This window comes from Oncorhynchus gorbuscha, linkage group LG12 (genome assembly GCF_021184085.1).
Source record: "Oncorhynchus gorbuscha isolate QuinsamMale2020 ecotype Even-year linkage group LG12, OgorEven_v1.0, whole genome shotgun sequence".
In the NCBI taxonomy this organism is placed as follows: Eukaryota; Metazoa; Chordata; class Actinopteri; order Salmoniformes; family Salmonidae; genus Oncorhynchus; species Oncorhynchus gorbuscha.
This window is the reverse complement of record NC_060184.1, coordinates 62,225,157-62,244,251: the sequence shown is the minus strand read 5'-3', so window position 1 is coordinate 62,244,251 and position 19,095 is coordinate 62,225,157. Positions and strand designations below refer to the sequence as shown.

Here is a 19,095-nt window from a genome sequence, read left to right as displayed (position 1 = left end):
TGTATACCAGACGTATCCCGTGCATATATAACATACGTATGTATCCCTTACATACGGCTAATAGAAAACTTGAAGCACACGTACTGAGACAGATCACACTGAGTGTATGCTATAAATGGCACCATCTAGTGGACCAAATGAAGCATCGCTATTCAAATAAATGTTTTCAGGTTGTCGGATTCTGAATGTGTAATATTGGCTTGAAAAATCGGATTAAAAGCCATACATCTACAGGTCATCAATAGTATAAAGTTGGGTAAGGCCATTGAAATATCGGGTAAGCCCCAACCCCACAACAAAAATTAATTACCAATGTGATTTGCATTAGGCTGATTAATAGTTGTAGTTTTTTTATCCAAACATTTATTATTACACGGCCACCATTGAATCATAATGGGTTTATGTTTTCTTTGTAAATAAAACTTATCGGTTGGCATCCATATTTCTGTATTCGACTATTTTGAACTCGGTGAAAAAACGTATCCAACAATTGGTAATCGATTAGAGTTAGTACAACCAAAATGGCGGACAGAACGCCTGGTGGTACGCAGAAAGCCAACGCAAAGGTGAATTTATTAATCGATGTTTACTTGATGCATTGGCTATTAAATGTTTGGAGAACTGTTTATTGTAGTTATAAACGTTGTATAGCTGTTGCCATATGTTCCCATTTATAACTAGTAATTGTACGAAAAGACCATGTAGCTAACGCTAGCTAAGCCAGGCCCCAATCACCGGTATTTATCCTGTCCCAAACATTGCAATGATTTCGCCATATGTTTACTTAACTGGATAATCTAGCTGCTGTATACTGGTAACTAGGATGGCAATTGTTTACATAACTAATTAGTATGTTTGAGTTGGTGTGTGATTTTGGTTGTCGCAACGTGGAGTATGAACAGTCACTACTAGCAAGCTACCGTTAGCTAACTCCACCCTGCACGAGTCCTTTGGCTTTGCCGCCTTATGAAGCAGTGGTGAAAAGCATTCGGACCCACCGTAGGCTGACTGCTAGCTAGGTAGCCAGCTATCTCACTGCTAACACCTACTGGCAAACTAATATCCAATTCAACAACATCCGTAATTAGCAATAGTTCGCTATAGGCTAGCTAACGCACTATTGCAACAAGTTGTCGCCTGTACATCATGGTGTATTCATTAGTCAAATTCCGCTGCAAAACGTTATGCAATGGAAACCGTTTACACTAGGAAGCAAACAAAGCATTCGAAACTGGGAGGGACCTACCTATATTTGTCCAATAGAAACGGTAGTTTTCGTTGCAAAACCTTTTCGGTTTTGGAGTTTTGCAACGGAAATCGACTAATGCATATACCCAATTACATTAGCCAGCTAACTTGGCTGCTTTACAGCTTTGACGGGTCAGCGTACTAGTGAAACTAATGCCTTTATTAATGAGATCGAGCTAGCAACCTCAAGGGAAATACATAACTAACTCGTTAACGTTACTGTGACATTCAAGTTTTGTTTTGTTTAAATTTGTAGGCGCTGCTGGAGAGCAAGTTGAAGTCCTTCAGCATTGGAAAAATGGCCGTGAGTAAGAGGACCCTAAGCAAGAAGGAACAAGAGGATATCAAAAAGAAGGTAACGTTAAGACTAAATATAAGTGTTACACTGCAGTGGAAAATGCACCTTGAACATCGTATTCATTAGAACTGAAAATAAAATACATTTCTTCTTCTTATTTTTTTGTCTTATCAAATCATTTTTTGGGAGGCCATATACCCATATTTAGCCGATGTTATTGCGGGTGCAGCAAAATACTTGTGTTCCTAGTGCAGCAAAATACTTGTGTTCCTAGTGCAGTAGTATCTAACAATTTACAACAATACACACAAATCTAAAGTAAAAAAAATTATGAATTATGAATTAAAAAATATATAAATATTAGGACGAGCAATGTTGGAGTGGCATTGACTAAAATACAGTAGAATAGAACACAGTATAAATCAAATCTAATTTTATTTGTCACATACATATGGATAGCAGATGTTAATGCGAGTGTAGCGAAATGCTTGTATATACATATGAAATGAGTAAAGTGGTATGTAAACATGACCCTGGTGTTGTGACATGGCTTATGAGAGATGGTGTTGGTCTGGTCCTTGACAGGAGGATGAGCGGGCAGCTGCAGAGATCTATGAAGAGTTCCTGGCTGCGTTCGAGGGAGGAGAGGGAAAGGTCAAGGCCTTCGTCCGGGGGGGCATTGCTAATGCAACTAAAGGTAAACAGAACCATGTCAACCTTCTTAAACAGCACAATATTATCAGGGATATTTTTAGCTAGATATTAAATGTTTAGATATCTTGTGTAGTAGGGTTGGGCAGTCAAATGACCAATTCCGTTGTCCCCGTGTATGGATAGACAGTTGTAAGCTATTGTATTGTACATTCTAGTAAGAAACTACACTAACTTGTGTTGATGTACTGTGTTTCTTCCTACAGAGGAGGCTGCTTCTGATGATAAGAAGGGCAAGCTGTATAAACCTAAGTCACGCTTTGAAACAGCAGCAGCACCGAAAAGCAGCTTCCTGCCTTTGGAAACCCCTCCGCAGTTTTTAACATTAGATAAAAGACATGTATGTATCATCGCAATCAACATTTATTTTACTGTTGCTAGACTAAGCAAAGTCCTAGCTAGTCCTTTTACCGGCCTCTTACAAAAAGTAAAACTTTTTGTTGTTTATCTTCCTTTCAGACACTGAAGAAAACAAATGAAAAGGAAAAGAAGAAGAGTAATCTAGAGCTCTTTAAGGAAGAACTTAAACAGTAAGTCATTTCACATCCCTCATCTTTTGCTCCCTGGACTCGGGTAGACGTAACATAGTAAATATAAATCCGAGACACTCCAATTAGTATAATATCGTACTATTACAAATCGTACAGTATGTTATGAATTGCAATGCGTACAATATGTTACGAATTGCAATGCGTGCATTATGTTCCTCCTATGTTTTTCGAATGTGCAAAACATATGATATCTTACACATTTCTATTTGTTGTGGCTAACGTTAGTTAGGTGGCTAACACTAACATTTGTTAGGCAAGGGGTTAAGCTGCCTTTTGTCTTATGTAACCAAACATAACATATCATACTAATTTGAGTGTCCCGGATTTGCCTTCATTATGTTGCGTCTAGTCTGAGACCAGGCTGATGTACTTGGCATTGCACCGGATTGCATAATCTAATATTCTCTGTCTCTCCCAGAATACAGGAAGAGCGGGATGAAAGACACAAGATGAAAGGCAGAGTCAGTCGATTTGAACCTCTCTCCGGGATGGAGGGAAAGCGCTCCTCATGTAAGTGTCTGCCAGGGTTCTCACCAGGTGCTTGAGGTGCTTAAAGTACTTCAATAAGGCACTCTGAAATTCAGGTACTGGAATACCTTGAAAATCAGACATTTTCTCAAGTTGGTACTTGACTTAAAATGAGAGGGGAACATAATCAAATGTGTTTATGAAAAATATTAGGAACAATAAATGTTTCTAATATTTTTCATAAACACATTTGATCATGTTCTTCCGAATGAATTTAGAGACATACTACCAAGTTTTATTTACTCAAGTGTTTCGTGCTGTGGTTGCAAGGTGAGCTCGCTCATTCCACCCACACTCCCACTCAGCCAGGCAGGTACAGAACTGACTGATTTGGCGCTGCCTAACGTCATATTGAGAGCTAAAATGCCGGGCAGATGTAGATTCAATCCTGCCTTTTGTGCATATGGAACACTTTTGGGAACTTTTATTTCAGCTCATGAAACATGGAACCAACACTTTACATGTTGCGTTTTATATTTCTGTTCAATATAGTTCACCAACCTTTTTTTTACCACTACATCACTGGACCCAATCAACCCACACTGTGTGAGGTGCAGAAAATGCTTCAGTTTGACATTGTGAGCATGGGTGTATCGTCACCGAAGAGCCACATGAAGGTGGAAAAACAGTGCTTCATCCTGCACTGACATCAGTTCTGTATTGTGACTTTGTCAATCTGCAGAGAGTTTTTGCCGATCGGCTCCCGCAATATTCCGTTTTATCAAGTGGCAGCCGTGCTCCTGCCGTTCACGTGCCGTTTTCCCTCACACACAGCCCACCCGCCCTTCTCCCGACTGACGACACTGAAGCTGCCAGTTGGAAGCAAGATGCTTTTTCGTAGCTATTAAGTAGTAGATTCCCAAATGCCCAATAAAAACAGTGATTAAGCTGGAATTGTGTAGTGATGTGAATAGGAAATGTGTGATCACCAGTAGGCATGTCCAAAAACTCTAGTTATCACTACTCAAATGACAAAATCATCAGTACTGACTTGCCACTCATGTACACTACCATTCAAAAGAGAGATTTGTACATGGTAAACGGGATCTTGAAGGAGGAAGGCTATAATTCCATTTTGCAACTCCATGCCATACCCTGTGGACGTTGCTTAATTGGAGCCAATTTCCTCCTACAACAGGACAATGACCTAAAGCACAGCTCCAAACTGTGCAATAACTATTAGGGAAGAAGCAGTCAGCTGGTATTCTGTCTATAATGGAGTGGCCAGCACAGTCACTGTATCGCAACCCTATTGAGCTGTTCTGGGAGCAACTTGACCGTATGGTACGTAAGAAGTGCCCATCAAGCCAATCCAACTTGTGGGAGGTGCTTCGGGAAGCATGGGGGTGAAATCTCTTCAGATTACTTCAACAACATCTAGAATTCCAAAGGTCTGCAAGGCTGTAATTGCTGCACATGGAGGTTTCTGTGATGAAAGCGAAGTTTGAAGGACACTATTTCAATTAAAAATCATTATTTATAACCTTGTCAACATCTTGACACTGTTTCTTAATCATTTTGCAACTAATTTCATGTATTTTTTTTCCATATGTTTTTTAATTTTATTTCCCCTTTATTTAACCAGGTAGGCTAGTTGAGAAACATTGAACACTGGAGTGATAGATGTGCAGAGGATGAATGTGCAAGTAGAGATACTGGGGTGCAAAGTAGCAAAAAAATAAATACCATTATGGGGATGAGATAGTTGGATGGGCTATTTACAGATAGGGTGCAGTGATCTGTGAGCTGCTCTGACAGCTGGTGCTTAAAGTTAGTGAGGGAGATATGAGTGATTTTTGCAGTCATTTCCAGTCATTGGCAGTGAACTGGAAGGAAAGGCAGCCAAAGAAGGAATTGGCTTTGGGGTTGAACAGTGACATATACCTGCTGGAATGCGTGCTACGGGTGGGTGCTGCTATGCTGACCAGTGAGCTGAGATAAGGTGGGGCATTACCTAACAAAGACTTATAGATGACAGGGAGCCAGTGGGTTTGGCGACGAATATGAAGCAAGGGCCAGCTAACGAGAGCATACAGGTCGCAGTGGTGGGTAGTAATATGGGGCTTTGGTGACAAAACGGATGGCACTGTGATAGACTGCATCCAATTTGCTGAGTAGTGTGTTGGAGGCTATTTTGTAAATTACATCGCTAAAGTCATGGATCGGTAGGATAGTCCGTTTCACGAGGGTATGTTTGGCAGCATGAGTAAAGGATGCTTTGTTGTGAAATAGGAGGCCGATTCTAGATAACATTTTGGATTGGAGATGCTTAACTTCTTAGGGCTGCAATCCCGTTAACGGGATTGATATGACAACAGCCAGTGAAAGTGCAGAGCGCCAAACTCAAGGAAAAGAGATCTCATAATTAAAATTCCTGAAACATACTTGTATCTTATACAATTTTAAAAGGTCATCTTGTTGTTAATCCCACCAAAGTGTCCGATTTCAAATAGGCTTTACAGCAAAAGCACCACAAACGATTGTTAGGTCACCGCTAAGTCACAGAGAAATTCGGCCATTTTTCCTGCCGAAGAGAGGAGTCACAAAAAGCACAAATGGAGATAAAATTAATCACTAACCTTTGATGATCTTCATCAGATGACACTCATAGGACTTCATGTTACACAATACATATGTTTGATAAAGTACATATTTATATTTAAAAATCTCAGTATACATTGGCGCGTTATGTTCAACAGTTCCAAAAACATCCGGTGATATTGCAGAGCCATGTCATTTTACAGAAATACTCATTATAAATGTAGATGAAAATACAGTTAGACATGGAAATATAGATACACTTCTCCTTAATGCAACCGCTGTGTCAGATTTTCTAACTTTACGGAAATAGCAAACCATGCAATGTGAGTACAGCTTTCAGACAACAAAGCAGCCAAAAAGATATCAGCCATATTGGGTAGTCAACAGAAGTCAGAAATAGCATTATAAATATTCACTTACCTTTGATGATCTTCATCAGAATGCACTCACAGGAATCCCAGTTCCACATTAAACGCTTGGTTTAGTTCGATCATGTCCATCATTTATGTCCAAAGAGCTACTTTTGTTAGCACGTTTGGTAAACAAATCCAATGTCACGAAGCGCATGCCCTAGTTGCAGACAAAATGTCAAAAAGTTCCGTTACTTTCCGTAGAAACATGTCAAACGATGTATGGAATCAATCTTTAGGATGTTTTTAACATAAAACATCAATAATGTTCCATCCGGAGAATTCCTAAGTCTGTAGAAAAGCAATGGAACGAGAGCTAACTCTCTCGTGACCGCATCTCAGAGCCTGTGGCAATCTGCCAGACACCTGGCTCAAACAACCCTTATGGGCCCTCACTTCACAGTAGAATCCTCAAACAGGTGTCTAAAGACAGTTGACATCTAGTGGAAGCCTTAGGAAGTGCAACACAATCAATATTCCACTGTGTATTCAATAGGGGCGACCAACCTCAGATTTCCCACTTCCTGTTTGGATTTCTTATGTTTTTGCCTGCCATATGAGTTCTGTTATACTCACAGACATCATTCAAACAGTTTTAGAAACTTCAGTGTTTTCTATCCAATACTAATAATAATATGCATATATTAGCAACTGGGACTGAGGAGCAGGCTGTTTATTCACCTATCATCCGAGCTACTCAATACTGCTCTTGCAGCCATAAGAAGTTAATGTGAGTCTGGAAGGAGAGTTTACAGTCTAACCAGACACCTCGGTATTTGTAGATGTCCACATATTCTAAGTCGGAACTGTCCTGCCCGCTGGACAGGCGGGCAGGTGCTGGCAGCGATCGGTTGAAGAGCATGCATTTAGTTTTACTTTCATTTAAGAGCAGTTGGAGGCAACGGAAGGAGAGTTGTATGGCATTGAAGCTCGTCTCGAGGTTAGTTAAGTGTCCAAATAAGGGCCAGAAGTATACAGAATGGTATCGTCTGCGTGGAGATGGATCAGAGAATCACCAGCAGCAAGAGCGACATCATTGATGTATACAGAGAAAAAAGTCGGTCCGGGAATTGAACCCTGTGGCACCGCCATAGAGATGTATGTTTTCATGGAAAACAAGGACATTTCTAAGTGACCCCTAACTTTTGAACGGTAGTGTATGTAGTAAATAAGTAGTGAAACAATGTATTATTGAGTAGAACTTGTAAGTTACTGATGAATAGTACGTTTATTTTTTTTCTCATGAGGTTGTGGTGATATACTGTCATCTGATGGCAACTAGAAACAATGGCATAATAAGAACTATTACAAATGGATGTTCCTTGAAAATAAATATTAGTGCTTGGACAGTGTGTTAACTGCCTACTTATTTCAACAAAAATTACCTTGTCAGCTCTGGGATTCGATCCAGAAACCTTTCGGTTACTGGCACAACGCTCTTGGGATATCAGTTAAGATTTCAGGCTAGGAAACTGTTAGACTATCTAAAATACATTAAGACTCGTTGGCTCTTGGACATGCCCCCTTCCTTCCTTCCTACAGCTCTCATACTGACTGCTTCAAATCTCCACCCACTCCATTTCCTTTACCTGGAAACAACATTTATATACTGCCTTTCTGCTTTTTTTAGTGGATAGTTCTTCAAGAAGAAACCGTCCGTCCAGTGGTAATTTGATAAATTTATACAGTGGCTTGCTTTTAATATCTAACATCTCACTAAGATTATATATTCTATAAAAGGCTTCTCTACTCTGCTCTCTCTGCAGTTTTGGATGACGCTGCACCTGGTTCCCATGACGTCGGAGACCCCTCTACAACTAACTTATACCTCGGAAACATCAACCCACAGGTAAACCTTTTTATGGCTCATAAGATGTTTTATATGCTTATTTATGCAATATGTTCACATGCCTAATTGCCTATATTAATAGCAAAAATGCTACTGATGTATTGCATTACAATGTAAAATGACACCAATAACAAGTCCACATGCCCCGCTCCCTCCCTCTGCCTCTGTTGTTGTGGTTGCTGTATGTAGATGAATGAGGAAATGCTGTGCCAGGAGTTTGGGCGCTACGGCCCTCTGGCCAGCGTGAAGATCATGTGGCCGCGGACAGATGAAGAGAGGGCCAGGGAGAGGAACTGTGGCTTTGTGGCCTTCATGAACCGGAGGGATGCGGAGAGAGCTCTGAAGAATCTCAACGGTATTAAAGCCTTAGTTATCATCATACCACTGACCGACCACAATGCAACTTTACTCACATTACATCAAATAATGTTGTAATGTCAAATGGTTTTACTGTTTTTTGTCTAGCTGTTCTGCTGCTTGAGCTTTCATTTTGCTCTCTCTATGGGACTTGTAGAGTACACCAGCATGTATCACATGTACACTACCACTTCAAAAGTTTGGGATCATTTAGAAATGTCCTGGTGTTTGAAAGAAAATTACATTTTTTGTCCATTTTTAAATTAACATCAAATTGATCAGAAATACAGTGTAAACACTGCTAATGTTGTAAAGGTCTATTGTAGCTGGAAACAGCAGATACAAATTTAAAAAAAAATTGAATATCTACAGAGGCCCATTATCAGCAACCATCACTCCTGTGTTTAAATGGCACGTTGTGTTAGCATCCTGGAGTCACCTCTTCACTGTTGACGTTGAGACTGGTGTTTTACGGATAATATTTAATGAAGCTGCCAGTTGAGGACTTTTGAGGCGTCCGTTTCTCAAACTAGACACTCTTAATGTACCTGTCCTCTTTCTCAGTTGTGCACCGGGGCCTCCTACTCCTCTTTCTATTCTGGTCAGGGCATGTTTGCGCTGTTGTGTGAAGGGAGTAGCACACAGCGGTGTATACGAGATGTTCAGTTTCTTGGCAATTTCTCACAACAAGAATAGACTGACGAGTTTCAGAAGAAAGTTCTGTTTCTGGCCATTTTGAGCCTGTAATCGAACCCACAAATAACGATCCTCCAGATACTCAAGTGTAAAGAAGGCCAGATGTATTGCTTTAATCAGGACAACAGTTTTCAGCTGTGCTAACATAATTGCAAAAGGGTTTTCTGATGATCAATTCGCCTTTTAAAATGATAAACTTGGAATAGTTAACACAACATGCCATTGGAACACAAGAGTGATGGTTGCTGATAATGGGCCTCTGTACGCCTATGTAGATATTCTATCAAATAAATTCAGCCGTTTCCAGCTACAGTAGTCATTTACAACATTAACAATGTCTACGTAGTATTTCTGATCAATTTTATGTTATGGACAAAAAATGTGCTTTTCTTTGAAAAACAAGGAGATTTCTAAGTGACCCCAAACTTTTGAACGGTAGTGTGTATGTAATGAAAGGGGCTGGTTATTCATCAGCAATGTATTTACCAGCACAAACTGGTTATAGTGGCTATAGACGGCCAAACAGGACATCAATGTTTTATTTTATTTGCAACATCAACATGACGTATTGGCATTCTTAGTGTATTCAAAACAGCAACTGATACAGTATAATTGGTAGTAAGATCAGATGAGATGTACAGTAATAAGGCAAATAGGCTGCTTGTGGTTTTTTACGTTTTTCCACTGTTTCCAGCGAAGATGATCATGAACTTTGAAATGAAGCTGGGCTGGGGTAAAGGCGTGCCCATCCCCCCTCACCCCATCTACATCCCCCCGTCTATGGTGGAGCACACACTCCCCCCGCCGCCCTCCGGCCTGCCCTTCAACGCACAGCCCTGTGAGAGGCTGAAGAACCCCAACGCCGCCCTGCTCCCTCCGCCCAAGAACAAGGAGGAATTCGACAAGGTAACTCTCCATGTCATGTCTGGGATGCTGCTGTGTACTGTATTAGGCCTGTCAGTTGTACCATGTGTATTTCTTAGGCATAGACCTAGTTTAGGCTATTTGTCATGTAGTGAATATTTTTCTCATCTTCTACTAGTCATGGGTTTATTCCTTTTAAACATTTCTACATTTATTGACCAAACTATGCTAGATTTAGCATTTTGTGAGGTGTGTTTAGTGTATATAAAGATGCAGTGGTAAGTTGTGTGGGAATTTAAGGACTGTATACATTTGAAACTGACAGCAGTAAAGTACTTTTTCATATGATGCAGTTTTTAATGCATTTAATATTTTTCACCTGTTGCCTTTTAACAATACTCACATATTCTATGTTTATTATCTGATGTGACTTCATATACAGACTCTGTCGCAAGCCATAGTCAAAGTGGTTATCCCAACAGAAAGGTACATGTTTTTCTTTTTTAAATTGATGTAAAAGTAGAAAAACATCCCATAATGAATAAACCCCAATTTTAAAGTTTGATCAATTGGATCACTGCATGCTACGGGGGGTCATTCAGTATGGGTGAGCAATGGTTGAGACAAGCAGACGTAGGCTTATAACCCCATCAGGTTCCTGTTAGACTACAAGATACTCACTCCCACAGCCCAGCTTTCTGCCGCCACACAGTGTCCATATGTTTTTCCTTTCACACATTCATTCCAACACTCCCTCCAAACATCAATACAGTCCATGGACCACCATGCCATTGCTTGTCTGACGGTATAGAGGACATCAAAGGAATTTTTACCACCACTTGTCAGTCGTCACATGTAGGCTAATAATATCCATGTTATGATGCTAGCTACATAACACTGTCACATACCATACATACCGTGCTGGCTGTGGTTAGGTTGTTTAGACCGGTCTTGCACTCTGACTATTGCTCACTCCCACCGACACGCCCCCTTGGCCTCTGTCACCCAATCACGGGCTCAGCAACACCTGGCCCCTGCTCAGACCTCCAATCCAAACTTCCCGTTAGTCTCAGTGACCTTTTGACATTGGCCTTGGTGAGCAGCACAAGTTGAACTGTCTGCGGCAGCGAGGGACCTGAAAGCATCATGGGATGGATTGGGAAAGTATACAGCATTTTACCCACCATGCATTGGTACGATCGGCTCCAATACTATATGGTAAATGTGATTTGCGTTGTCTACATATAAATGAAAGACATCCTTTGTTGTGTTGTCCCCTTTAGGCTAATTGGTCCAACATGCTCCAATATTAGGCCGCTCTAAAATGTTCCAAAGGAGCTTAGGCCTAATTGCCCCCCATTTGGACATTTTGTGTTTATTCATACATCATTATGTAGTGGAATCATATGACCAGTAGAGAGCCTTTTGTTATTTAGCCTGTTTAGGCCAACAATCCTATAGTGCTTTGGTTCTTCATGCGAGTCAGTCAAGAAGAGTTGTCAGGCTGGCTTTGACAGGCTCTGTATGGGCTGATGCGTCACTCAATACAGAGTCACTCAAACCTCTCTCAAACATGATTTATCTTATCCAGCTTCACTGTCCTCCCTTCCTTATACTCTGTACTGTGGGGAGATGGTAGTTAGCGTTGTCTTGACCTGCAAAGATCCATACAGCAGCTAATGACTCTTAAAATTGGTGTTAGGTGCTCTTAGCATTTCTGAAATGATAAGGTCGGAAACATTTAGGAAGATGTTTCTTCCTTCATTCTTACAAATTAAACATTTTAACACATTAGATTAGTTAAGCTTATCAAACACAATGTAGGAAATAGTTTAAGTTTAGTACATGCATAGTTCCATGTGTCTTACACCTTCATGTGTTGTGTTACTTAGAGGCTGTACTAGGTCAGGGCAGCAGACACAGGCTTTGCCTTGGGGAGAAGAAGGGTCGCCTGCTCTGAATCCGTTTGTTTTAACTGTGTTTTTCTTCTAGGAATTTGCTCTCTCTCATCCACCGAATGATCGAGTTTGTGGTGCGTGAGGGCCCCATGTTCGAAGCCATGATCATGAATCGAGAGCTCAGCAACCCCATGTACAGGTACGTCTGTCTGTGCACGTGTTTGTGTGATCACTTTTTCAGTTGACACAGTGTATTGTAGTGCAACAAGTTGACTGTCATTGTGTTGCCTCTGTTGGCCAGGTTTCTGTTTGAGAACCAGAGCCCAGCACACGTGTACTACCGCTGGAAACTCTACTCCATACTACAGGTCAGTACGGACCAGTCATTGTCTGGCATCTTCTCCTGCATCACATTCTTAGACCAATTGCATCCTCCCTTTTTTCCTTCTTCTTTATCACCTCTGTTATCTGTCCCCTCCCGTGACTGGTTAGGTTGAAAGCAGTATAGATCAAACACGTCTGTCCTCTTAATACCGTCACATTTAGAATGGGGGGTCTGTGGATGCATTGTTGACATGCTGCTATTTGATAGCCTGAACACATGACAATGGGGCTCCCGAGTGGCGCAGTGGTCTAAGACACTGCATCTCAGTGCAAGAGGCGTCCCTGCAGTACCTGGTTCGAATCCAGGCTGCATCACATCTGGTTGTGATTGGGAGTCCCATAGGCGCACAATTGGCCTAGCGTTGGCTGGGTTTGGCTGGGGTAGGAGGTCATTGTGAATAAAAATGTGTTCTTTACCGACTTGCCTAGTTAAATTTAAGATATGTCCTCTCTAGAGAATAATGTGAATGACATAATAACTTGTCCGCACAGGGAGAAGCACCAACAAAATGGCGGACGGACGACTTCCGCATGTTCAAGAACGGCTCGCTGTGGCACCCTCCTCCCCTCAATCCCTACCTGCACGGCAATTTTGAGGAGGGGGAGGGGCCTGAGGAGGAAGAGGAGGAGCCTGGGAAGAAAGGCTGCCTAAAAGAAGAGTATGTTCCCTGTTTATAATTTCATTACTCTCAAGTCTCTGCGATAGACTAGTATCCTGTCCAGAGGGTTGTACTTGTACATCAAGCACCCTCACACTACAGAAACAGATTGGGCTAACTTTTACTTTTAACATTATCTATGCTCAACTCCTCTTCTTTCTTATCACCCCTCCCTCCAGAGAGCGTGATCAGCTGGAGGAGATGTTGAGGGCTCTGACTCCTAGAAAGGGGGACATAGCCGAAGCCATGCTGTTCTGTCTACTGCACGCCGAGGCTGCTGAGGAGATCGTAGAGTGTGTCACAGAGTCCCTCTCCATCCTCAAGACACCACTCCCCAAGAAGGTAAATAAGATAGTATGGCATTTGTTTTCTATGTTCTTTAGAGAACTTTTTCTGCCATGTTGTATTGCATGTATGTAGTGTATTGTTTTTGTGCTGACCTCACAAAAGGAATTTCCATGTAAATGGCCAATAAATAAGAAGTTACTGTATCGTATCACAGTCCCAAACTTAACAAAACCTGCTATTTATCTTTTACCTTCTTGAGTTTGTTGCTTTCATAGCCGGTTTTGCCTTGTGTTATTTGGTTTGGAAAGAGCTTTGAGTGGCACGTGTTAAAATGTGCAGTCAAATAAATTATTTGTATTAATTAATCAGTTATTCCATTCTATCAGGGAGGACTGGCCAGTTTGTTTGACTGTCTGATAATTCCTTCCTTGTTTTTCAGATTGCACGGTTGTATCTAGTCTCTGATGTGCTGTACAACTCATCTGCTAAAGTAGCCAATGCGTCGTACTACAGAAAATAGTAAGTAGTCGAGTTTGGGGTTGTGATGTTTGCTTGTGACTGACTGACTGGGTGTAGAGGACCCTGCTTGTTCATAGATTGCGTAACTTTTCAGTATACATTATTTGCATTATTAAATCTGTTTTCCTGCATAAGTGAATATGTTAAACTTGTCCCTGACACAGCTTTGAGACCAAGCTTTGCCAGGTCTTCTCAGACCTCAATGCAACGTACAAGACGATACAGGGTCACCTGCAGTCTGAGAACTTTAAGGTATATTTAATTGTATACATTTTCCGATCACAATTTGAGTCATGTTACCTACCCCTATCTTTAAGAACTACACAATTATTTCAGGGCCCGTATCCACAAAGTATCTGAGTAGAAGTCCTGATCTAGGATCTGTCCATACAATCATAGTCATTATGGTCTAAAAGGCTAAACTGATCCTGAATCAGCATGCCTGCTATGATATGCATTGTGTTTAGGGGCTAGGGATTGCTTCTGGACAGGGTATTACCGTTTCACCTGTCTGTTTTATATCCTCTTGTCCAACAGCAACGAGTGATGTCGTGTTTCCGTGCGTGGGAGGACTGGGCCGTGTACCCAGATCCCTTCCTCATCAAGCTGCAGAACATCTTCCTGGGTCTAGTCAACCTATCAGCTGATAAGGAGGCTCCCGCTCCCATCACAGTAGAGGTCAGCTAGCACACTCCCTTTTCTTTTCCGGTCTTTCTCCTGATGCTGCTACCTAACCTTGTTGTTAGATAATGAGTTGAAAATGTGTGATGATTTGTAAATGGTGTGTGTTGATTGGAGAATGTTGTGTGATGGTTGGAGAATGTTGTCATCGTTTGAACATGTGTCATGGATTGAAAATGTTATCTGAAGGTTTGAGAATGTTGTGATTTGATCATGTTGACAAAGTGTAACGTTGCCCACGCAGCACTACTGCTCTAATACATGTCTCCTTTCAACAGAAACCATCAGTTGAACACCTGGCCCCTGGTCTACTGTCCCAGCCTGAGCCAGCAGAGGACATCGACGGGGCCCCCATCGGGGAGGATATGGATGGGGCCTCTCTGGAGGACGTGGATGGGGTCCCTATAGGGCTGGATGGAGGGACCATGGTGGACGGGGCCCCCCTAGGCTCTGCCCCCATAGGCTCTGTCCCCCTTGAAAGAGCCCCGCTGGGGATGGATGATCTGGACGGAGTGCCCATCAAGGCCCTGGAGGAGGACATAGACGGAGTGCCCTGTGAGTGGCCATAAGACCTCTATACTACCACATCCTCATAGGAATTATTAAAGGCATACTTCTTCCCCCACATGACACTGACATATTAGTTTCTGTACCATGTCAAGTATATTGACCAACCCTGACCTTAGGATTGGAGGACATTTTTCTAACCTTGTTCTCCTTGTCTTTTAGTGGATCATGCTGCGGCCAAAGCAGCATCCTTTAAAGTAGCACCTTCAAAATGGGAAGCAGTGGATGAGTCTGAGCTAGAAGCACAGGGTGAGTGAGACCACAGCTACAGCTAGTTTCTACCAAGCTAGGATTGCACTTGAAAGTGTCCTAAACCTGTTTCTATGGCTAGTTTCTACCAAGCTACGATTCTGTCCTAATTCTCTGTCTCCTCCTCAGCCGTGACCACCTCTAAATGGGAGATCTTTGAGCAGCCAGAGGAGAAGAAGGACGAGGATGACAGTGATGATGAGGACACCAAGAGTTCCCGGTCAGAAGAGCCTCCGAGTTACCCCAACCCCATCAGAGACGACTTGGACTCCAAGACCAAGCACTCTGAGATGAATGAGGACAGACGCACCAAGCTCCGGGAAATAGAGGTAAACTAGTCAGCATTTTACTGAAAGCACAAAGTACACAACAGGTTATTTAGACGGCTGAAAATAAACAAGCACAGATCTGAGTTGTTTGTATATTTTTATTTCTTTGGGCTAAATTGGTTCAAAGAAGTTTGGATTACTTTGCTTGTTCAAGGGCCACACCCTGAAAGTTAATCCTGTCGTATTTACATCTAAATGTTAACATATACATTTTATTATTATCTTCCAGGTCAAAGTGATGAAGTTCCAGGATGAGTTGGAGTCTGGGAAAAGGCCCAAGAAGTCTGGCCAGAGTCTCCAAGAGCAGGTGGAAAACTACAGAGAGAAACTCTTACAGAAGGTATTACATCCTGACTGTCCTCTTGGTTCCTGGATGAACATAGGGCCTGTACTATTGTTTTCCAATATTGCTATTGACCTTTTACATTCAGCTGGTACAGACGGTACGATATGTGGAACCATGCTGTTTATCTGATGGAAGTACGGCCATTGCTGTTTACCTCAATATCTAAAGTATCCTCTTGAAAATGTTTCTAAGCTTTAAACTTCAGTTTATATTAAGGTATTTGATATCACACGACTACCTTGAATACAGTGGAAGTTGTTTACTGAGTGGACTATTGTAGCGAAATAACAAAACAATTAAGTGAATTTGGATCATGTTGGTTTACATTCCATAATATAAAGTTGGCCTTGTCCTTTTTCTTTTGCAGGAAAAAGAAAAGGAGAAACTGGAACGAGAGAAAGAGAGGGAGAAAAAGGACAAGGAGAAAAGCGAAGCTCGCTCTAAAGACATCAAGAAGGAGAAGGAGGAGTCAACTCCAACCAGGAAAGACAGGTTAGTCCTTCATACATTGTGACACATTCATTAGAGACATGATGGCTGTGTGTGGTTGGATAACTGGGGGAAACTCTGGTAGAGCTGTGTAATGGGATTCTAGGAAATGACTTAAACAAAGGACTCCCAACTCATGATCAGGTTTAAAGTTCATGCTCTCTTGAAATACAGGGACAGTTTAGGGCTCCTTGAAAAAGAGATTCATGTATCAATGGGATTCACCTAATAACGTCATCACTGACAAAATATTTAATCCGCCGATGTCGTCTCTGACAGGCGTGGCCTGTCTCCTGTGGTTGCTAGGAAACGGCGCCACAGCGGCTCACCCGGCAGCCCCCCACGGAGCAGCAGTAGACGGGTGCGCTCCCCATCCCCCCGCTCCGAAAGGTCAGAACGCCTCTACTCCAAGGACGTAGGGTCATCACGATCCCGCTCCTCCCACAAAGACTCCCCTCGAACCACCATCATCAAGAAGTCCTCCAAAAGGTAATAAATCATCTAGATGTGTTTAAAACATAAGTAACATTTCTATACTTTATTATACTGTCCCTGGCCTTTCTGGCTCCACTGTTTTGAGAATAGTGCTGATCTTCTCTTGACATCGGAGGGAAATAAACTTAAGTGGATTTGTATTTGATTGACATAGTCTTTGTGGTGGACCAACTTCCTGTAACTTCCCCAAGACCATTGCAGTTTGGTTGTCCTGGTGTCCCTCTGACTGTCCGGTCTGTTTTCTCTCCCCCAGGTCTCCCTCGTTATCCCGCACGCCCAAACGGTCCCGGAGGTCACGCTCCAGAACACCCAAGAAATCCACCAAAAAATCCCGTTCAAAATCACGGTCCCCACACCGGTCCCACAAGAAATCAAAGAAGAGTAAACACTGACAAATCACCCACCCCTCGTTCTGAACCCCCACCCTCTTCCCTCTCCATCCCTCTGCTGTGATGTATAAATAAAAGAATGAACAGTGGCAGCTCAGTTCCCTGCCTGAATGTTCCTGTGAAGAAGAGGATGACTCAAATGAGAAAAGGTTATGCACAGGTTGCCATGTTGAGACTCAATGGATTGAGAAATGTTGCCATGTTGGGTCTAAATGGATCCAGCGATGCTGTTTTATATTGTAAATAAATAAGTGCCCACCACCCAATGGGATTCATCCTCGTGGTAGACCACACCTCCTGTACCCAGTGTGAAGATGACTTGTCTTATTTCCATGCTGTAGTTTTCTTTTTTTGTAGTTCACAATTAATAAATATGACTCATTATAATATTATCTTGTTAAACTTTTTGCATTGTAAATCCAAAATGAAAGCTTCAGACAAGCCCTGGAAGTTCTTCCCGTGCTGTTTCAGTCCATTTTCCTCCATTTGGTGCCTAATGAACGCTGCCCAGATCTGTTAAACACTGGTATTTATTTAACACATGGCTGTAATGGTAGTGAGTCCTACGTTTTCACAGTTGTCAAGCTGTGGTGGAGACTGAGGGAAACTCAAACATTTGCGGCTCTGAACTGTACATGACAATACTGAAAATATAGAACCCCAACTGTTTCAAATGTGTCATGGTGAGATTGTCCTTTGTAGAAATAAACGTACTATATGTTTATTGTAACTTAGACTACACAAATCTTTAAAGCAATAACAACCATTTGAACGTTTGAAATTCTGATCACAGTGCATTGAGTTCACTCCATGCTGGGTGTAGAGACCCTAGACCTGTCAGTGGTTTGACTATGGTGGATATATGGACACTCAATCACGTTGAACTCTGAGGGGTTAGATGATAAGTTGCCATGGTCAACAAGTAAATTGTATAAATATTATCGACGTTGCTTACACTTGAGCAAACAGGGATATCATGAGTATTGCTACAGAACTTTTACTAGCCACTGAAACACATACTTTTTTATTATACTACATATCCACTAGATGTCGGTAAGAAGCTTTATAGTGCAGATATCTAGAGACTTCTGAAAATCCTGTATTTTGTATGTTTATCTTTGAAGTTTGCCTACATCAACGTCTCGAGCACAGAAGGCAAGCCATCAATCCTCAGTCCATCTGACGTGTTTCTGGGAAAGAATAGATGTATAATGTGTTATGAAAGGGATCGCTTACACACTATCTCTCACTCGCTCTCTCTGGGGTTCCTAGAACTGTAATTCATCTAACATATCGCTCACTATTTGTAGTGAGAAAGAACAATGTTCTTTGCCAGGATAGGATATGGGGTGTTTGCTGTGTAACCATCCCACAGGGGGAGCCCCATGCTGAATGAATGATGTGCTGTCTGTTTCCCTTGGCCTCTATCTGGAATTGAGTCCTTGCTTGTTCAGAGCCCAGCATCTGTCCTCACAGATCCTCAGTGGGGTTTAGACCAGGATACAATGGGAAACTGTCTCCATGATGTCGGATGTGTTGGGTCCCATCCATGTATACAATACAGAGGGTGGGAGAGAGGAGAGTGTGTCCTGCTGAGACACTGGCCATTAATGCTGTCTTTTGGACAGAAGGCTTGGATGAGTCTCCTCTCAGGAAGTGAGAATCAAAAGCACAGATGTGATGATCTATAGAGGATGGCCCCATAAAAATAAGGGAAGACAGACTGTGTGCTTGTTTGTGTGGCCCCTT

The 19,095-nt window shown here is 42.0% G+C and overlaps 1 protein-coding gene across 4 annotated transcripts; it reads left to right on the top strand.

Moving 5' to 3' along the window:
* The first annotated feature begins 465 nt into the window (after positions 1 to 465).
* Positions 466 to 17,738, top strand: LOC123991208 (U2 snRNP-associated SURP domain containing). Of its 4 annotated transcripts, XM_046292547.1 has the most exons (25): positions 466 to 566; positions 1,505 to 1,603; positions 2,132 to 2,243; positions 2,464 to 2,597; positions 2,717 to 2,787; positions 3,227 to 3,318; positions 7,918 to 7,953; positions 8,054 to 8,136; positions 8,326 to 8,491; positions 9,884 to 10,095; positions 10,496 to 10,539; positions 12,046 to 12,150; positions 12,253 to 12,319; positions 12,828 to 12,994; positions 13,174 to 13,336; positions 13,722 to 13,801; positions 13,966 to 14,053; positions 14,339 to 14,479; positions 14,761 to 15,037; positions 15,212 to 15,298; positions 15,428 to 15,627; positions 15,857 to 15,967; positions 16,341 to 16,465; positions 16,742 to 16,951; positions 17,211 to 17,738. In XM_046292547.1, the coding sequence occupies exons 1-25, from the start codon at positions 522 to 524 to the stop codon at positions 17,347 to 17,349; spliced, it is 3,054 nt and encodes a 1,017-aa protein (XP_046148503.1). In that variant the 5' UTR covers positions 466 to 521; the 3' UTR covers positions 17,350 to 17,738. The 4 variants fall into 4 exon arrangements, with proteins under 4 accessions (XP_046148503.1, XP_046148504.1, XP_046148506.1 ...); XM_046292548.1 differs by lacking the exon at positions 7,918 to 7,953; XM_046292550.1 differs by lacking the exons at positions 466 to 566; positions 1,505 to 1,603; positions 2,132 to 2,243; ... (5 more) ...; positions 8,326 to 8,491; positions 10,496 to 10,539 and having other exon boundaries at positions 10,066 to 10,095.
* Positions 17,739 to 19,095: the final 1,357 nt, after the last annotated feature.

Excerpts from the sequence above, each read along its gene's own strand:
- LOC123991208 (XM_046292547.1), top strand. The coding sequence starts at position 522 with ATGGCGGACAGAACGCCTGGTGGTACGCAGAAAGCCAACGCAAAG. Across the intron at positions 7,954-8,053 it reads AAGAAACCGTCCGTCCAGTG|TTTTGGATGACGCTGCACCT; the intron begins GTAATTTGATAA and ends CTCTCTCTGCAG. Across the intron at positions 10,540-12,045 it reads GTGGTTATCCCAACAGAAAG|GAATTTGCTCTCTCTCATCC; the intron begins GTACATGTTTTT and ends TTTTTCTTCTAG.